The sequence below is a fragment of the Myotis daubentonii genome, chromosome 1, assembly GCF_963259705.1.
Source record: "Myotis daubentonii chromosome 1, mMyoDau2.1, whole genome shotgun sequence".
Classification (NCBI taxonomy): Eukaryota; Metazoa; Chordata; class Mammalia; order Chiroptera; family Vespertilionidae; genus Myotis; species Myotis daubentonii.
The window spans coordinates 112,761,125-112,781,996 of NC_081840.1; the positions used below are offsets into that span (position 1 = coordinate 112,761,125).

At 46.1% G+C, this 20,872-nt stretch overlaps 1 protein-coding gene across 2 annotated transcripts in view; it reads right to left on the bottom strand.

The window, feature by feature from the left end:
- THSD4 (thrombospondin type 1 domain containing 4) overlaps window positions 1–20,872 on the bottom strand; it is a 590,633-nt gene that overhangs the window by 31,260 nt on the left and 538,501 nt on the right. For both annotated transcript variants that reach the window (XM_059658415.1, XM_059658426.1), the window contains 6 exons: window positions 13,640–13,815; window positions 11,216–11,312; window positions 7,448–7,723; window positions 2,739–2,868; window positions 1,617–1,821; window positions 870–1,043 (listed from right to left, as the gene is read on the bottom strand). In XM_059658415.1, coding sequence (XP_059514398.1) covers window positions 870–1,043; window positions 1,617–1,821; window positions 2,739–2,868; window positions 7,448–7,723; window positions 11,216–11,312; window positions 13,640–13,815 — 1,058 coding nt within the window. The remainder of the gene's footprint in view (window positions 1–869; window positions 1,044–1,616; window positions 1,822–2,738; window positions 2,869–7,447; window positions 7,724–11,215; window positions 11,313–13,639; window positions 13,816–20,872) is intronic.

The window sequence follows — 20,872 nt, forward strand, 5'->3', positions numbered from 1 at the left end:
GATGGTTAATTTGGTGTGTTAGAGTCCAGGGCTGGGCCTGGAGGAACAGTGAACTGCTCACCCTAAGGGCTCAGTGCTTTCCCTAAAGGCCCTCTCTCTCTGGGTACTGTCTTGGGGCTAAGGGGCAGGGGCTGTTTGCCACGAGGTGTTGGGAAACCATGAGGAGATAAACCACCTGATGGGAATCTCTGGGGGGGGGGGATCTCTGAATGTGGAGTGAAGGCTGAATTTACAGGTTTGTTCTTTCTTTCCTTCCCAGCAGCACCCCCTGGCGTGGATTGTTTTATTGTGCTGAGAGGGAGGCTGTGCAGGAAACCCATGTGAACACCTGCAGGGTGATGTCCAGAATACTCAGCAACTGGTCCATCGTGAGCACTGACCAGTCAGAGTGGATGCTGACCAGCTGGAATCAACCAACAGGGTGGATGGCCCCCATCCTCTGATGTGCCCCTTACTCCTCCCAGCTGGACATACTGCACTGGCTGTGGCTCACATGACCTCGGGGGAAGGCTTGGGAGCTCAGGAGTACCTCCTAAGACCTGCAGCCTTGGCACCATCGGGAGCGCCTTAGAAATGCAGGATCCGGGCCAGCCCGCCCCTGCTGACCAGGTTCTGTGTAACAAGGTGCCCAGTGATCCAGAGGCACCGATACTTGGAAGCACCGTGGAGATTCATAGGACAGAAACCCTGCAGTAGTTCATTTATGGGCCTTTCCCCCAGAGTCAGAAATTACCCTTGGGATTCTGCGCTAGGAATTCATCTTTGGATGGTTTTGGGGGCACCTTGTGACACCCGCTCCCACCCTTAGCCCAGCAGCCTCCACAGCCCCTCTCCCCCACTCCAGAAACCCCACTCCGCGCCACACTCACCCTCTCACCCCACTCGGTGAGGAACCAGCTCCTCGCACAGGGCCCCATGTCGCAGTTCTCAACGTCATTGGGCCGGAGCTTCATGTTGCATTCCTCGTCGTCAACCACGTCCCCGATGTTGCTCACACACTTCACGTCCCGGGTCCTCTGCCCCACTCCACAGGGCACGGAGCACTGCAACACAGCAAGCTGTCAGTGGGCGGGCGGGCAGCATCAGCTCGGGCGCCCTCTTGTCACCTGCCCCCTAAACAGAGGGCTGGGGAGACTCCCCGAGTTGCTAGGTTCCCCCCCCCCCCCCCCCCCGCATGCAATGCTACCTCAGGAGAATCCCAGCCCTGATCATTTCACAGGCCCTTTCGCTAAGGCCTTCTTTGATATCTTGCCTACTCTGTCCATCTGAGCCTCTGTTCTGTCATCTAGAGAGTGGGAGAGAAGATGGGGAGGAGACGACTCTACCAGAATTTGCCAACCTTCCCTCCACCATGTCGAGCTTTTGCACATGGCTCCCCTGGGCTCCCCTGGGCTCCCCTGGGCTCTCCAGTCGAGTCGGCTGTGGTGACACGCTGGCTTTAACTCTATCGAGCTATGGCACATGCTACGGTTTATAAAGGTGGCTGCCCGGAGCCCGCGGACAGGTTCTCTCCTGGGGGACTCAGGGTCCTTCCAAGTCAGGTCTTGGAGGGGGAGGCAGGAGGGAAGTGTGGGCCTTGGAGGAGGTGCTCCAGAGCAGGGCCCCCCTCCACGTACCGAGGTCCAGTCCGTCCGGATCTGCCACTCACTGCAGATCTTGAGCTGGCAGGTGCTGGTGGTCTCGGGCTTCTCCAGGTGCTGGCAACGGTAGGGCTGCACCGTCAGGCTTCGGTTGGCGTACACCTGGCGGCACAGAACCTGGCGATGCTGCATGCCCAGGCCGCAGGTTTTGCTGCACTCGGACCACTCCCCGATGTCCCAGCTGGCTCAGGGAGGAGAGAGGGGCAGGGACAGATCACTTCAGTCAACAGGAAGAGGCAGGAGCTGAGCTGACTTACACAGAACCATCAGAATCCTTGTGGGTGACCCAACTCCCAGGGCATTGCTTACCAGTCTACCTACGGGCCACTGACTCTGTAGAGAATGAGGTTTGTCCCACATGCTATTTGCCAGCGAGTATATACAACGTAAGAAAATGGAGAAGGTACAAAGTTATCTGGTAGAAAACCCCACATAAACAAACCCCAAAGCTTGTTTCATTACCCCGGAGGACATTAGCCCATTTTGGAACTAACTTAGAAATCTGAGCCCAGCATTCTTTATTTTTCATGAACTATTTATGCATCAGTCTCATATTTCCTCCTTGTGCCACCCTGCTCATCAGGTGTTCAGATGAGAATATGTTTTTATTACTTTGAGAATTAAGTTTCGACACCTTTTGGGCCCTTTCCCCATGTTCTCCTGAAAGTGTCCCATGTGTCTTTCAGGAACCAGCCCAAGCCCTGTCTGAGGGGCTCTTTCTGGTCTCTCCAGGCAGATGCGGTGCGCCGTTCACCATTCTCTCTGCACACAGCTCTCCTCCGGCACTGACTACACTGGATTGTAGTTCTTTGTTTCTCTCTGTTTTCCTTGTCAGGCGAAACCCTAATTGCTCTAATTCCCAAAATGGTGGGCTCCTGGGAGTGTGCTGACCTGCTAAAGGCTACAGGCTCCTGTGTCAATCCTGAAAGACAGGTGCTCTTGCTAAACAGACCGCATCTTATGCAAAGATCAAGTCTCATGTTTCTAAATCAGATGTAGACTGATTTAAAAATGAGATTATATCTGCTACCAAGGTCCTACACACAAGCAACCAGAAGTGACGTGATAATGGGGATGGAGGCAGAGAGGGCGTCTTACAAGGCCGGGCAAGGGAAGATGCTGCAGGGCTCCTCCTCGGGGGTCGGCTTCGTGCTGGAGTCACAGTAGCTCTCGGGAACCTCTTCATGAGTGTTTCTGTGCACACAGCGAAAAATGGGGTACTGCGATCCTAGAAGGACAAGGACAACGTCTGGAGGGCAGTCCGCACACCTGAGTGCTGGTCTGTGGTGGAGATGCACAAAGACCCAGTGCTGATGAAGAGGCCACAGAAACAGAACAATCCACACGCACATTCCCACGCAAGGGCTCTGCTCAGCATTGTGGGTGCAGAGGAGAGTAGGAATCGTTCTTGCCCTCAAAGAGCTTACAGTCTATTGGTGAACATGGTTTGAAACGCTCAAAGGCAGATATAAACCAATTTCCATAATAGTGTTTTATATCACTGTGCCGGGGAGAGATTATAAAATAAGCACAAACGATAACTTCTTGAAGGTTTTCTGGAGACATCAAAGCGAAAGGGCCCGAGAGGGCTCCAGCTGCATCCCAGAGAAAGAGTTCGGTGGGGAACCTGTTTGCATCCGGGTCTTGAAGGGAGAGAGCTATCCTAGTCGCTGAGCTAGAACAAAAATGCCCAACAAACTGGCCTGCAAGCACCAGATATGTTTAAGAGATAGTTAGGCTGGAGCAGAGAAATAAGAAGATTCAAGACTAGAAGCACAGCTGGCTTCCCCTATGTAAAGCATTTGACACTTTACTCTAATGTCCTGGTCCAGTGGTATTTTAGTTATTTAAGAGTATATGTCTGCTTCCATGAGACAGTGAGCTTCTGAGGGACAGCACTAGTTCTGGGCATCTCTGTATCCCCAGTACCCAGCAGAGTAGTAGGTGTTCAATGGAAGTTTGTTGAATGAATATTTGTTAGCGGTCTAATATTTATTTTTACTACTTTGCTTAAAAAATCATACTAACTGCCTTAGATTTTTGTATTAAAAACACACAGCTACACAGCCTAGTTTCATTGTCTTAAAATTTATAAATCTATTTTTGGGGAAAAAGAATTTAAGTGGAATTTCTAGCTCTCAAAACAACTAAAAACCTGCCAATTCGCAATTCTGCCTTCCTCTCCTTGCTACCCCCTGGTGGCAGCACTGAAGTGTCAAGAGGAAAGTTTACAAAGTGAGAAATGTGACCAGCTGAACCTGCACCCCAACTGCTGGGAGAGTAGGAGGCGTCTCACAAAGAGCTGACCACCCCCGGCGAGGCCACCACACAGTTCCTGCCCCAGAGCACTGGCCTTATTCTATAGCTCGGTCTCGGCTCTGCTGCGAATGGCCAGGCATTTACAGCTTCTGAACTGCCAGCTTGCTACAATTTTAACTGTAGTTAGAGGAATAATTTTTAATATGTGTCTCAATATTTCGTCAGCCATGAGCAGTGGTTCACTGCCTCTTTAATCTGGTCTTGTGTGACATTGAGCCAGAGGGTAGTTTTGTAAAAAACTGGACAGTTTGTAAGACAGTTTTGAATCTGAAACACACACTTGCTTAAAGTACTCTGGCAGTAAAAATTTACAATGTGGCTATAACTTGAGACCATTATTTATAATAACATTCCAATTAAGCATCGTTATTAGCTGAGCAAAAAGCAGTACTGATTGTAAAATTAATAGGAAGCAAAAACTTTTGCGGAATTAAGTTTGGTCCAGCGGTATATCTGCTTCCATTTAAGAAGGATCTTCAATTAAAGTGAACAAACATTAAGCACGTTGTTCTCAGTTAAAAGGTGCATAGATTCAGTGCATGGCTTTAAGGGTGTCCATTGGGACTCAGCTATTAAGGGATTAAGCAAAAGTCTTATTTTTTAGCCTATCCCTTTCCCTTCAGACCACTTGAATTTTACTTTTCTACTTACAAGTTTGTGGGTTGGAAATAGCAACTACCCCAACCACTTGGCATTCAAGTGAGAGGGAGATTTAGTATTTCTAGGGAAAAGGACATGGACTACCGTAGGAATGCTCTGTGTCTTGCAAAGAGGTGTCCTGCTTGGGCTGTTTGCCCATGGCCTCTGCCTGCCCTCTCCCACCATCTCACCACCTTTACAGTACACTTGTCCATGGTCTAGCTCCAACGTTTAGCTGAGGAAATAAAGTTAGAGGCTCTCCCTGTTTCTCCGATGTTGAGAAAATACCAGATCTATAATTCTTGACTCCAGTGACCACGATGGTTTCTTTCTTTGGGTCAATGTTGATTTCTGCAGAAAGGGAGAAACCTGGCCATCTCTTCACTGTCCCAGCATGCCATTCAGCAGGAACAGGGTGGTGAGGTCAGGTGCTGACTGGGCTTCAGGCAGCAGGAAGAACCTGGGATCCGTTTGGTTGGGTTATATGTTGGATGTATTGATCAAAACAGAAGTACATTAAGTTGGACAGGGCACTGTACCACAGGCAGAGGTCAGTAAGGCATTATGGAGAGATGGACAAAATAAGGAGCAAGAAGAAAATAAATAAGTCCAGTGTGGAACTCCACATACCAACCAATCAGGCCAAGAGTTTGACCAGATAGAGGTCTTACCAATGACTGAACGGAGTACAGGCCATACCTGAATGCCCGTGACAGGGCCCCTTCTGTGATGATGTCATGATGCTGACATTTACAGAAAGAGAAATTTCAACGTGACGGCATAGAAATGTGCGAGGGGCTGGAGAAGAGCTTGGGAGAGGGTCAGTGTGGGGACAAACGATGAGGTCACAAGGGGAATGGCTTGGGTTGCCCAGAAAAGAGCCGGACAGCACTGGCAGGCTCAGACTTTCTTGTCACGACACTCTTACCACCACCACTGATGTCCGTGAGATGAGCTAAGCGTTTGGTGCATTCACAGGGCCTCACCTGCCCTTCACCTTTGACTGAGGCTTTTGATGTCTGGGAGCAAACCTTCAAGGGACCAAAGGAGGGCCATCCATGGGCTACTGCCATTTGTCACATGGGAGAAAAAAGGGGGCCAGGGGGAGGCAAGAAGGGAGTGTTAGAGGAATAAGACATCTCTGTTTTTCTTCTATTTCCAAGGCACTTCTTCAGCAGCTCTTTGGCCTGAGAATCAGTGCAGTTTACCAGGATAAAGAGGATGAGTGAGCATGTCATGTTAGGCACTGAGTGCGTAGGTGAAGTGTGTGTGTCCCCACAATGCAAAGGAGAAAGACTATCTCAGAGCATGAATAAAAATAATATGGAGCCCTAACTGGTTTGGCTCAGTGGATAGAGTGTCAGCCTGCGGACTGAAGGGTCCCAGGTTCAATTCCAGTCAAGGGCATGTACCTTGGTTGCAGGTACATCCCCACCAGGGGGTGTGCAGGAGGCAGCTGATCGATGTTTCTCTCTCATCGATGTTTCTAACTCTCTCTCCCCCTTCCTCTCTGTAAAAAAATCAATAAAATATATTAAAAATAATAATAATGATAATATGGAAATCTAGAGAAAGAGCTTCTTCAGCTTTGAATACATAAATCCACATTCTTTATGTTACTGATAGAACATGGGCAAAGGCAATAACAGATTTGTATATCCAGGATGCAATGAAGATGTAAATGCTACCCTTGTATCTTTTCTAATAGCTGATATATAGATACAGAGCCATTCATTCAAGAAGCACTTGAGGAGCACCTACTGTGTGCTTGGTATGATACCAGCTGTAGAGGTTGCAAAGTGTACACTCATGGAGACAGCCAAGCCAAGCAGAGCTGGGACAAAAAGAACTGTTTCCCAAATTGCCGTGGGGTCCAGGGGAGAAGTGCCGACCTCTGCCTTACAGAATCAGGCAGGCTTCACAGAGGAGGTGATGTCCGAGCTAGATGGTGAAGTGCAAGCAGGAGAGTGCCTGCCAGATACCAGAGAACAGTAAGGGTGGTAGGTTTTATTTCAGCGTGAACCATGAAGACTGGAGTGGTGTTGAGGCAGGCAAGATAAGCAGAACCTTTAGATGTAGGTCCCAGCATCACATCTGGTACGGAACAGACGGGACCTGCCGAATGGCCTCCTGGATGAGTAAGTGGCATCATCTGGTGAACAGGCTGTGTGAGCAGCATGAGGGCGAGCTGGCTAAAGCCACATGCTTTTGTCCTCATCCTTTATGTCCACAAAGCAATGTCTGACCATCTCCAGAGAGGGCCGCATCTCACCCTCCTGGGCGGGCTGGGCCAGGCGATTTTTAAAGACATGAAATGGAGGAGAATCTACACATGCCACCCTCGATGTAAAACCACATGACAACCATTTTTATCTTTTTTATAACTTTCCCTTGTTTCCACCTGGTTCTGAGTGTATCTGGTTCCTGCAACAGGCATCACACCAAACCCAAATGGCAGACTATTTCAGTAAAAATACATTTTGATCTTGGGTTCCTGTGTCAATTAACTTTCATACTGCTTACCTCTATCGTGTCATGGTCCTCGCCAAAAAGGTTTTGGCCTCGATGTGTAATTATCTCTAGCTTTCTGTCTCCCTTTGCCAATTCTAACCTATATATTTTTCATTGTAATAAGTTGTAACCATGAGCACAGCAGCTTTGCTGTCTCGTAAGTCCAACCTGAGGGTGATCTTGGAGACCCCCCCACATAACCTCACACTAGTGAGCCATTGCAGGGCAGGCTCATGTCCCTGCCCCTCCCTGCCCCTCCCTGCCCCCTGCCCACTGCCACCCCAACACACACACACCTGTCTCCTGGTTCACAGAGGCCCTGCCAGCCCACACCTCACCTTTCCCACAGGTCGTGGAGCACTCCGTGGTCCCAAGCTGTTTCCAGTTGTGATCTCGGCTTCGTCGTGGGGGCTGTGGTGCTGGTAGCACCAAATTGCCCGGCCAGCGGGAAGAAAATCTATCTGGATGCCTGGCTGAGAAGGTCTGCGCAGATTCTGAGGTGAATATTTCTGGTGCCCCACCGTGCAAGCCTTCCTTCTCCTCAGTCCGTTCCTTCTCTTCTCCCGCCTCCTGACTCCTCCCCTCCGGGAGCAGCTGGCCATGGAAGGGCTCCCCTGGGAGAGGCCAGGGCCACACAGAAGGAAGTTCAGGTTGGAGGGTGAGTCGTAAAGAGGAAACTGCTTCAACATTTGAAATCAGGTAGCATGAGATCATTTCTAATTCATAGCACATATATTTAAAATAAGCAGACACAAATTTCCCTAATGTTTAAAACATTATTAAAAACAAATAAGAAAAAGATGAACATCCAAGTAGGAAAGGTAGGCAAGGGCCAGGGAGAGACAATTTATTAAAAAAGAAATACAAGCAGCCAAAAGTGCTCAACTTCACTCATAATTAAAGAACTACAGGTGAGAATAAGAACAACAACAAATCTATTTGCCTAACAATAAAGATTAGAGACCTTGGAAACCCTTAATCCCTCCACTCCTTGCTGAAAGTTCCTGAAAACACGCTCTCATACACTGTAAAAGAGTCTGCAAATAAGATGCAAATTTTGGAGAGCAATTTGGCAACATTTATCCAAGCACATATTAGTTTATTGCAAAATAAGGAGCAAATTCTACAGTTACTGTCAAATCAAGTTAAAACACAGGGCTTTCTTTGTCTCTTCACCAGCACATTTTTATCTAGTTGGCTACTTACAATACTTTGTGGTTTAAAATATGACATGCAAATTAAAAGAACAGAGCCAAAACCAGGCATGTTGATATAAATGAGACTATCCATGATGTTATCAGCAAAAAACACTTTTGAGTACTTTGTATGTACTGGGCACAAGGATTGATGCCTAATTTATTAAATTCCCTCCCTGCTGCCCCCCTCAAAACAAAACTTTTGAGTGTAGTTTTTCCCTCTCTGCTTTTAGACAGGAAATGTGTTCAGAGAAGTTACTGACTTGCCGGAGGATGCACAGCAGGAAAGTGGCAGAGTTGGAGTCAGGCTCTGTCCTCCTGACTCAGCTGATATGGAGGATGAAACCTGGTCCAGAATGCCCTTCCTCACCAACTTTTTACAAATGACCCCTTCTGGGCCCGCCCTGTCCCAGGCCACGGATGCAGAACTCCATGCTACGTGTTAGGTGAAACCCATTAGACTTGTTATCAATGATCAATATCCTATACGATCTCAAGTAGTCTGTCCAGTTGCCCTTGTAAGTCAGCATTAATAGTTTGCCACCTGGACTTGGTTCTCAGACTGTGTATTGCTCCTGGAAATGGTTTAAAAATTCTGTCGGGTTGGCTATGCTAACCTGGAGTTTGAACAACACTTGGACCCTATGTGTCTGACGCACTGCAGGCTGTTGTTTCCCAGTGGCCAGTGGCATCAGGTAACCTTATTATCTGATCAGCAGCCCAGAAAAGGATGGATGTGCCAGGTCTCGCACCTGTCCCCTCTCTCTGTAGGACAGGCATTGGGCCAGGTAGCCTCTAGGCCAGTGATAGTGAACCTTTTGAGCTCGGTGTGTCAGCATTTTGAAAAATCCTAACTTAACTCTGGTGCCGTGTCACATAGAAATTTTTTGATATTTGCAACCATAGTAAAACAAAGACTTATATTTTTGATATTTATTTTATTTATTTAAATGCCATTTAACAAAGAAAAATCAACCAAAAAAATGAGTTCGGGTGTCACCTCTGATAACCAGGTTATTTGGGATTTTGAGATGGAGAGATTATCCTGGTTATTTGGGTGTCATAGGTTCGCCATCACTGCTCTTGGCAGTATAACAAGCACAGGGCTAGTCACACAGACTGGCCTGAGGTTACTGTGGGATCTGGGTAAGAACCTATTCTCTCTAAGCTTTCAGTTCCTTACTTTTAAAATGAGGCTGATAATAGTACTTTCCTCTGAGCACTATGGTGAACACTGGATGACTAATTTATGTGAAGGGATCAGCAGTGTCCAGCACACAACAAGGACCCAGTGCGTGTGAGCAACTATCATCATAAATATTTCTGCAGACCTTCCTGTTTGAAAGATGGAAAAGACAGTCTCCCTTCAGGTGGTGGGCTCCAGCAGCACTCGGTAAAGAAACATCTGCAGAGCCCGAGTGTGTGCCATTCCTAAGCAAAAGCTGCCTGCAGAGCCCCAGGGAAGAGGCAGGTTGCTAGGTGTGAATTCGGTGTTCTTTTCTGATAGGTCAACATATGTTAACAGAAGCAAAAGGGGGCCAACAGGAAAGGCACTGACAGACAGACCAGTGGCCCTCAGAAGATGTCTGTGTCCCCATCCCTGGAGCCTGAAATATGTCACCTTACATGGCAAAGGGGACTTTGGAGATGTGATTGAGATGTTGAGATGGAGAGCTTATCCTGGTTATCTGGGTGGCCCCAATAAGGGTCCTTATAGGAAAGAGGCAGGAGGGTGAGTGTCAGGGAAAGATGTGATGACTGAAGCAAAGGGTAAGAGCCAGAAAGAGATGTGAAGGACTACTCAGCTGGCCTGGAAGATGGAGGAAGGGGCCGTGAACCAAGGAAAGCAAGCAGCCTCTGGAAAGAGGCAAGGAAACACTCTCTCCTACAGCCTCGGAGGGGACATGGCAACGATATGTTGATTTTGGCCCAGCAAACCCATGTTGGCCTTCTGACTGTTAGAACAGTAAAGGAGTAAATCTGTTGTTTTGAGCCACTAAGCTTGAGGCGATTTATTATGGCAACAATAAGAAACCAGTATAAGGCATTTCAAAATGAGGACCTGGAGAGAAAGACCCAGGATGTTCACTTGTTTTTGAATCAGCAAAGGCTCAGATAAATGGCGACATCTGGGCCACTGACTCTGAAGTATGCGTCCCTGGGTTTTCTCTGTGCTGAGTTAGAGACAGAGGGTAGCTGCACAAGAAGAAGAGGGAAGGGGCTTTAAAAGGAAATGCCCCAACTTTCAGCCTTAGCCTGCATCCCCCTGTCTTGGTATGCTGGGTGCCCCTCTCCGCTGAGCCCTCCTGCACCCTGCCCGGCTCCCGTCCTGTCCCCGGAGCTATCAGTTGGCTAATACTCCCATGGGTCACATGAGACAGATGCTCGCTGGGTGACATACTTCAACAAGCCAGGTATTGATGCCTGGGAATTGCGGAAAGGGATGAACACGCTTGTTGGCTATGATCTGGTTCCAGAACCCAAAATCATTGATGCTGCTTTGCGGGCATGCAGACGGTTAAATGATTTTGCTAGTGCTGTTCGCATCCTAGAGGTTGTTAAGGACAAAGCAGGACCGCATAAGGAAACCTACCCTATGTCATCCAGGAACTTAGACCAACTTTAAATGAACTGGGAATCTCCACTCCAGAGGCACTGGGCCTTGACAAAGTATAAACCCCATCGATAGGATTCCCAAGGATTTACTGATGATACGACTTGAGTGTAAACAATCACCTGGAAATACTGATGATAACATACTACCTTATTTGGACAAGTCTTCCTTTACTGAGTACCAAACCATGTAATGGTAACTTGAACTTTAATAAAAAGGAAATGAGATTGAACTGAAATTAAAAATAAATAAAGAGAAATGACCTGAGTGCTTGGCAGAAAAACAAGGGATTTTACCTGGTCTCCTGTGAGGTGGCACTTGTGGGCTGATGGCATTGGTCCCCATGATAACGTACTCATAGTGGACTCCGGGGTTAGGCTGCTGGTGTATCATCTGACAATACAAAAGTCAGTGTCACTGGGCTGGCACGCACATCCACGTCCCCCTGACTTTGGGTTCAGTGGAATAAGTGACAGGATCTACAAATGAGGGGGTTGATTCACATCTAATAATATTAGTGACCCTGTGGCAGATTAACCAAATAGCTATGAAAGCTATTTCCAGATGGCTTTTTGTTATTTGCTTTAGAAGAAGGAAAAACTTAAAAGAAAACTAGGCTGAAAGTGAACATTTTATAAATTCCAAATAGGAAGATGGGAGCAATGATTGGAACCTTTTTGTAGGCTCCCAACCATCCTATACCAGGGCTTAGATTTTGCTTAGTGCTCTCAAAGTGTCCAGGCAGATACGTGTTGACACTACACAGAACTTGTTTGAACACTAGGTGGCGAGAGAGTCGAGCAAAGGGCCCACCTCTGGCAGTGCCAGCTGGATCCTTCAGGTTCTTTCAACATTTTCTACGTGGCCAGTGAGGCTGGCTCAGGAAAGGCCTGCCCCCACCCTCTTCCTCTTTGACTCTTGGGTTCCTCCACTTCTCATCCATAGAAAGCTCCAGACCACAAAGAGATGGGGTCAGGAAAACAGGTCTAAGGGAAGTAACTGTCCCTAGGTCCTATTGTCTTAGGAACTGATGACAAAAGTAGAACAGCAAGCAGGAAGCTGCACAGGGCTGTGGAGGTCAGCAGTGAGACTTCTCTGGGGCAAAAGAAAAAGTAAATCAGCATGGCCCAGCAGAATGAACCCCTCTCTATGGTTCTGGGGCACAGACGCCCATGGCTTTCCTGGCGGGCAGCAGGGTGATGGGCTCAGTTCACCAGCGGAACGAGGATTTACTGAGTAAATTGAGTCAGGTAAGGAGACACTCCACATCCTGGTATTTCGGTCTTTACTGCTTCATACAGCGGCTCTCTTGTTGACCAGCTGTCTAATCTAGATCAAGTCCCTTAATCTCAGTTTTTTATTTCTTCATCTGGAGAAGAAGTTGGAATCACAGATGATCTCAAGTCTTCTCAGCTTCAAGCAGTTTGGTTCCTGAACATGTCTATTATGTCCATTTATGCCTTTAACTCTTATGTCTTCCCTGCATGTGAAACGAGGCCTCCCTTTTATAAATCACCCAATGGACTTCATACACTCAGAAACCATGGTGGTGCACACAGAGCCCTGCGAGACAGTGTTATGACCTCAGGTTCCTGCGGTTTACCCCTCATCCCCTCACCTACTTCTCCTTTCACACAATTTCACAATTGGTTTGTGGCCGGAAACCCTCTCTCCATCTTCCCGTGCCTCTTGAGCTGCGTGAGCGTTCTGCCAGTACAAACCTTGTCCCATTTAGAAAATTATTGTTGGCCACCACATCCTAGACCACCCACGGTGGTCCTTTAACAATCTGGCTTTTTATCCCTGATGCCATTCTAAACCTACCCAGAGTCCAACAACCATTGGACAGTGTAAAAGAATATCGAAAATTAACTATAACAAGGCTTTCTTTATTGTTTCCAGTCCATGAGCCACTAGGCCCAAGAGGAACAAACATGTAAATTTGGAGAAGTAATATATATATAAAACCCTAACAAAGCACACATCATGTGCTGGTTTTGGAGGTTGTAAGAGAATGCATATCTATAAGCAAGCTCCTTCTTTTTATCATAAAACCCAATTTCAAGCTTTTATTTCTGTCACCTTTTATTTCCTGATGAAGAAGACTGGATTCTAGTGTTTCTTAAAAAACAAGGACCATTTTTAACTTGTGTAACTTAATAATTGATTTTCTTATTAAGTCAGCTAAGTTCCCTGTGAAGCAGGGAGTGCCTAGTAAACCTCTGTATTGCTACTCTGCGCTTTATTGGGTCACCTGGAGCACGCTGGAGTTCTCCCGTCTTCATTTGCTTTAACAGAATTTGAAGAGGGCTGGGAACTGTGAGCGGTCTTGTCTTGCTTTAGGCATTTGCTTTCTTTTGCCATAAAAAGAAAACATGCCAAATTAGCATTAGGAGGAAAGTGCCTGGAGGAGATCCAATGCTCATGAAATAAAGGATATGTTTTGCCTCTGATTTGGTTCAACAAGTAAAATTGGTTTTACTGGGTCAATAAACTCTGAGGGTTCTAAGCATCTGGTGGAGTTTAAGGTTTCTGGGAGCTGGGCACATTCAGGGTGAATGGTGAAGACGAAGGCCAAGATGCAAGGGCACCCCCAAGGACTCCGCTCAGATGGTCATATTAAGCATGGGCAACGGTTTGTTGCTTTTTGTTCTAAGTGTGGCCCTTAGAAGCAACAAAATAAACAATCCAGAGAACAGCCCAGAAACATACAAACTCACATAAACATCCAAGATCTCGTTAGTGGGACCTTCAGCCAGAAAGGACTCTCCAGCAGTGCTCGAAATCTCATTTGGACGCTTGTAGGTGAACATTGTCCCTCCACCCTCGTATTTTCCAGGCCGGTCAATTGCCCAGTTCCCGTTGATGATGGAGCGGCCAGAACGACTTCGCAGGGCTGTCGAGAGAAATGACACAGTTTCTCAGGTAAGCCCAGGGTATGCAAAAAAAAACCTGAACCGGTCCCCTATCCCCTGTTACTGACTTATTGATTCATTACGTTTTTCATCAGGATCCACTCTGTGCCAGGCACTGGCCTAGGCCTTGAGGCAGGAGGAGGCGTCTAGATCACATCCCTTTGGGCTTCATCACCTCTTCAACCCACTTCGATCTCTTCTACCGTAGAAATGAAGGGCAAGCGTGGTTAGGTGAGGGGAAATTATTATATCCAATTATCTAGGTGAGAGGGTGCACATTGGCAGCTCAGTAGCTGATTTTGGCCTGCAGATGGGCTTAATTTGGCCTTTGTGCCTTTGTATTATTATTTTTTTAATGTAATTTAACTTAAATTTAAGAGTTGGGATATTTCACATGAAAAATTTAGAGCATTAGCTTGTCTTGTAAAACAAGAAGACATGTTAACATTGGCCGCATTCCCTCGAGGCAGCGATCGGTTAGCGCTATGGAGGACTGCCCCTTTTTGATGGAGCCTGCATGCTCTGGTTTGCCCTAATTCCCACCACTTAGGTGAAGTCTTAGTTTATTTCCCATTTATTAATGAATATGAATTATGTATTCCACTTGTGATCATGCTTGCAGTGCAATGTTTCTTATGGAATGAATTTTTCACATAATTTTTCTACTTGTATGCCTCCTAAAAGTGGCAAAGCTAAAGAAAGGCCAAGCAGTGTCACAAGATTGTCTCCTGCCAGGCCAGCTTCATTTATTTCTGTTACCCCCCTGAGTTCCGTGAGCTACGTTAGATACTTCCACATACACTGTCAGAACTAATCCTCGAAACATTGCTAAGCAGATGCATAACCCGATCTTTCAGAGACTTGGTTCACAGACCAGAGGGACTTCGTTCAAGTTCACGGAGATGGTAAGTGATGGAACTGTGATTTGAAGTCCACACTCACCAGGGAGGTAAAAAAGAAGGAGAGGAAAGAAGCAGGAGTCAGGGTTAACGAGGGAAGAAGGGACAGCACACTAGAGCAGACTTGTTTCCTTAGACATGTGGCACCTTGAAGTCCACAAGCCAATGGCAGATTGAAGGAGATCCTTCGTAAGTGCCATGTAAACAGTGGGTCCTGGGCTCTTCGAACTTTCATCTCACCGAGTTCCTAAATGTAATGTTTTACAACGCATTGTGGAAACTGTATATGTAAACACAAGAATTGAGAACAATATAATAAACATCCAGGTGCCCACTGCCCAGCTTCAACAATGATCAATTCATGGCTTATCTTATTTCACTTTGCAAACCCCAGACTCCATTTTTACTTGTTTTTCAGTAGATGTCTCTAAAACAAAGGACTCTTTGTTTCTTTTTTTTCCCTGTTTTTTAAGATATATTTTTATTGCTTTCAGAGAGGAAGGGAGAGGGAGAAAGAGATAGAAATATCAATGAGAGCGACTCATTGATTGGCTGTCTCCTGCACGCCCCCTACCAGGGATTGAGCTGGCAACCCATGCATGTGCCCTTGACCAGAATCGAACCCGGAACCCTGCAGTCTGCAGGCCAACACTCTATCCACTGAGCCAAACTGCCTAGGGAAGGGCTCTTTGTTTCTTAACCTTGGTTTCAGTAGTGATTCTGTAATGGAGGCTGCTCCAAGGATGAAAGAACCTCCAATTCTTTCCAAGCAGCCTCCCCTTCAGACTCTGCCCCTTGTTGCTATGGCTACTGAGAGACCACAGCTATGGAACATTGAATTATAAAATCAATTCAGCTTATTGAGTGGCAAAGAAGGGTCAAGAATAGACACTGAGGAAGAATAGGTTTGGGCTGTTTTCTATCAAAAACCACACTTCTCGTGAGTGGGCCATACAGTGCTTCCATGTCCTCATTTTCCATTCATTCCTCAATCATTTCCTGTTTGACCTTTGCCCCCATTATTCTACTGAAACAATTCATATTAATGTCACCAAAGCTGTCATGTTGCTAAATCCAACGGGAACTTTTCAGGCCGCCTCTTACTAGACATCTCAGCGGCGTTTGGCACTATTGACCATTCCATCCTATTTGAAACACTCACTGGTTTCTGGGACACCACACTTGGCTTGCTTTCCACTGCTCTCAGGCTTCTGCTTTTCCTCTCTGTCTCATCTTTCTCTACTGGGCTATTAAGTATTAGCATTCTTCAGGGATTCATGGGCCATTGTGCCCATGTCCATGGCTTTAATTACTGTGTGCAGTGACTTTCAAATTTATGTTTCCAATCCAGACATTTCCTCTGCTCCCAGACTTCTGTATCTAATTGCTGACTTGACAGCTTCACTCAGATGTGTTGTCTAAGACTGAACTTATCCCTAAATCTACCAGTGTTTCTTGTTTCAGTAAATGGTGCCACTATCTAATTAGAAACCTAGGAACCATCCTGGACACTTCCTCCCTTCCTTGTCACCTCTATCCATCCATCATCAAATTTTATTTGTCCTCCTCCATATTTCTTGAGCCCATCTGCTTCTCTCCTTGTCCATCACCATAATCAAGTGCCAAGCTACTATCAGAGCTTATCTGCACTAACTCAAAAACCTTCAGCTTAGTCTTTCTGTTTCCCTTCTTTTCAGCAAGTGTGATCTTTTCAGAGTTCAGATTTGGTCACCAACTACAGCTCAAAATCCTTCAATAGCTTTCTCTTTCTCTAGGGAAAAACCCCAATCATTAATGAGGCCAGAGCCATATCTTGTATCACTGTCTTCTCTGTGCTCTGCTCTCTGGCCTCCTTTTAGCTCATCTGACACATCATATTCCCTCCAAAATGCTGTGCCCTCCTCCAGACATACTTCCGTGAGCCTCCAGTCCCATTTGATCTTTTTTTCCCTTTATTTTTTTTAATTGAATTTGCTGGGGTGACATTGGTTAATAAAATTATTATAGGTTTCGGGGGTACAATTCTATAATACGTCATCTATATATTGTATTGTGTCTTCACCATTCCATGCCAAGTCTCCTTCCATCACCATTTATCCCCTCTTTACCCTTTCCTACCTCCCCTCACCTCCTTCTTCTGGTAATCACAATACTATTGTCTGTGTCTATGAGGTTTTTTGGTGTGTTTTTTGTTTGTTTGTTTTTGTTTAATCCCTTCACAGCTTTTACCCAGCCCTCCAACCCTCCTTCCCTCTGTATCTATAAGTCTATTTCTATTTTGTTTATTTTGTTCATTAGATCCTGCATATATGTGAAATCATACAGTGTCTGTCTTTCTCCTATTTGTTCTTTAGCTGTCAGCTCCTCAGCAGTCTTCTCCCACCCCCAGCCCAAGCCTGTCTCTTCTCTCACTTGCTCTAATGAATGTCTATCTCCCAGGACACCCTAAGTTCCTAAAGGGCAAAGGCAGTGGTGCTTCCTCACTGTTAGAGCTCTAGTCCCAGCACAGTGCTCACCGGGTAGTAGGAACTTGCTATTTGATGAACACAAAAGTAGAAAAAGGCAACATCAAAAGAAAGGCAAGAAATGATAAATAGGCAATTCACAGAGAAACAAGTACAAATATTCCATAAGTAAATTAAAAGATGCTCTACCTTGCTTATAATTTAAGAAATGCAAATCAAAACCACAATGGTATATTCTTGATACACCAGATTGGCAAATGTTTTAAAAGATGTAATGCTGCCAGAATTGACAGGTATATGAAGCAAGCACCCATAACATTGTTGGTGGGAATATAAACTGATTCAATCATATTGGAGGGCAGTGATTATATTGTTAAAACTTTATGTGCCTATACATAAAGTACCCAGGAATTGTACTTCTAGGAAACTACTTGAGTAATACTCTTCTCTAAATGTTCGAAAGTATTTGTAACAAGATATTCTCTGAAGATTTTTTTTTAAATGTAGAAAAACTAAAACAACCTGAATAGTCATCAGTAGAGGATTGCTTAAGCAAATTGTCATAGTGGATGTCCATGCAGTGGGCCCTGAAAACAATGAGATAGGTCTGTGTGTGTGGGTATGGCAAGAACTCCACGATCATTTTTGAAGGAAACAAAAATGCAAAACAGTGTGTTTGGTATGATCTCATTTGTGTATACTTTATGTAAAAGCATATACATAACACATGCAGGCACATGCACAATGCTTTTTAGAGAAAGTCATAAAACTGTTAACATTTGTGGACAGAAACTGGGGTTTAGGTTGGGATGTGAGTTGAGAAGGGAGCCATTATTTCTTATTTTCTATCTTTTTACTACCATTTAAATTTTGCTTTACCATATGCTTATATACTTTTTTAAAGGCTTACGATTTTGTAATTGATATAAAGAGCACAGTACAAGCAGACATACCCTGAGGGATATATGTATTTTCAATTTTTTACAGCTTCTCCTTAAAATCCCATTCAGAGTATCAAAAGCTCAGAACTGAGGTAAGTTCTGGCTAAGATTTTATTGCTGTTAATGGAAATATTGTACAAGAAGTTATTACCTGGAAACAAAAAGTTCTAGTAAAGAACCATTTGAAATACTTCATAGGAGAGAGCTGCAAGGGCCTCCAGCAAATAAAACATGGGACCTGAATCTTTTTACCGTCTACTGTCACTCACACATCCCTCCAAAGTTTAGAGGAGCCCTTATCCTATAACAGCAAAGCATATAAAAGCCATACCAGATTTTTAGCAAACACACTCCTGATTCCGTATGCCCACAGGTCAGCTTCTGAAACAGCTCCCAAAGAACCGCAACCTGGTCAGACATACTGAAAACAGCTGTATCTACCGTTTATGTGCCTCTAAGCCAGCGGTTCTCAACCTGTGGGTTGAGACCCCTTTGGCGGTCGAACGACCCTTTCACAGGGGTCGCCTAAGATATCTGCATATCAGATATTTACATTACGATTCATAACAGTAGCAACATTACAGTTATGAAGTAGCAACAAAAATAATTTTATGGTTGGTCACAACATGAGGAACTGTATTTAAAGGGCCAGAAGTTGAGAACCGCTGCAGCAGTCACAGGGCTATAAATGGTGTCCAACACTACCCGACAGAAAGGTGCAGATGACTCATGACTCTAGCTAGTGGGTGTGTTCACCGAAGGTCAGGCTTTGACAAAGCTTGTTTGAAAGTCAACCTCACAGCTGTGTCAATGTGAGGAAATCACTTCTGTTTGACAGCTGGATTTTATTCCAGTTTTAGTTGTCAATGCCTGGCACATATATTTGGCTTAAACTATCTGTGCCAGCAATGCCCTCATCCAAGATCTTATGAATCGTGTATAATCTAAGCCCTGCTTCTCATACATTTTACCCCATAACCTTAATGCCCGTTGTTGACAACCCAACCACTGGCTTCCACAATCAAATAAAGAAGGTGATTTCCTTAGAGCAAACAGGTCACTGTGATCTGGATGTTGTTTCTTCCTTTGGAAGTACTAGCAAATCCCAAGCTTCTCAATCTTTCAGCAGGTCTTAGAAGTTATTTGGGAAGTAGAACAGCACAACAAAGTCAAAGGCGAAGGGGTCCGACATCACCAGGCACCGCCACAATGCCAGCTTGAGGTCTGCAGCCCTGACATTTTCCGTCTAGTCTATGAGCTTTAACAAAAGCCCACACATGGGCACAAACCCAACCGAGTCCCAGACTATGCTAGTGAAGCTGGAAATGGAACACAATTATTCACTTCATACTACCACCTTGGAAGGGTCTGTCAATTACATCTTTATCTTAGCATTCCTTCTATTATAAACTAGAGGCCCAGTGCACAAAAATTTGTGCACTCAGAGGGGTCCCTCAGCCCGGCCTGTGCCCTCTTGCAGTCTGGGACCCCTCGGGGGATGACCACCTGCTGGTTTAGGCCCGCTCCCTGGGGGATTGGGCCTAGGCTGGCAGTCAGACATCCCTCTGGCAGCCCAGGAGCCCTTGGGGGATGTCCACTTGCCAGTGGGGAGCAGGCCTAAGCTGCAGTCGGACATCCTTAGTGCTGCTGAGGAGGCGGGAGAGGCTCCCACCACCACTGCTGTACTGGCAGCCATCAGCCTGGCTTGTGGCTGAGCAGAGCTCCCCCTGTGGGAGTGCACTGACCATCAGGGGGCAGCTCCTGCATTGAGCATCTGCCCCCTGGTGGTCAGTGTGTGTCATAGTGACCAGTCATTCCCAGTGGTTCTGCTGTTAGGGTCAGTTTGCATATTACCCTTTTATTATTTAGGAGTGCCTGGCCAGCCTGGGTGAGGGGCTGAAGGCCGTTTTCAGGTTGGCCACACCTGCTTCAGGGTGGGGGGGTCCTGCTGGGGTGCCTGGCCAGTCTGGGTGAGTGGCTGAGGGCAGTTTGCAGGCTGGCCAAGCCCCCCAGCGGGGACCCTCACCCCTTGAGGGTGTGGCCAGCCTGGGTGAAGGGTTGATGGCTGTTTTCAGGCTGGCCACACCCCCAGCCACCCAAACTCCCAGTGGAGGCTGGCTGGAAGCAGGTATCTGGGATTTATTTGTCTTCTATAATTGAAACTTTGTTGCCATGAGCAGAAGCCACAGCCAGCTCAGGGCAGGCGGGAAGCTTGGCTTCCTCCATTGCCCGGGCAACCAAGCCTCCTGCTTGCTCCAGCTCCGTGGCTGCCGGCCACCATCTTGGTTGGGTTAATTTGCATATAGTCACTCTGATTGGCTGCTGGGCGTGGCTTAGGGTGTAGCAAAGGTATGGTCATTAGCATCTCTGTCTTTTATTAGTGTAGATGTAGGCAAGAGACCATAATAGTACTAGTAGTACTGTGACTTTGTCACCAATAGAAATCACGTATGTATTCATATGACATTAAGATGTTACAAATACTTTGAAAAATTGTTTAAAAACTCATTACTATATAGTTCTGAGATCTCATGTATTCAGGCCTTCTTTGCTTTAAGAAACTATAAAAATTGTATCAACAATACAAAATTAAACCATTGTTCTTAACAGCGTTGACCCAAAGCAATACCAGAGAGCCGGAAACCCCTAAGGGGGTGACGGGGCCTAATGGCCCACCAAATACACCTGAGCCATCTTGTTCACCTCATCTATCTAGGACCCTGAGAAGGACTA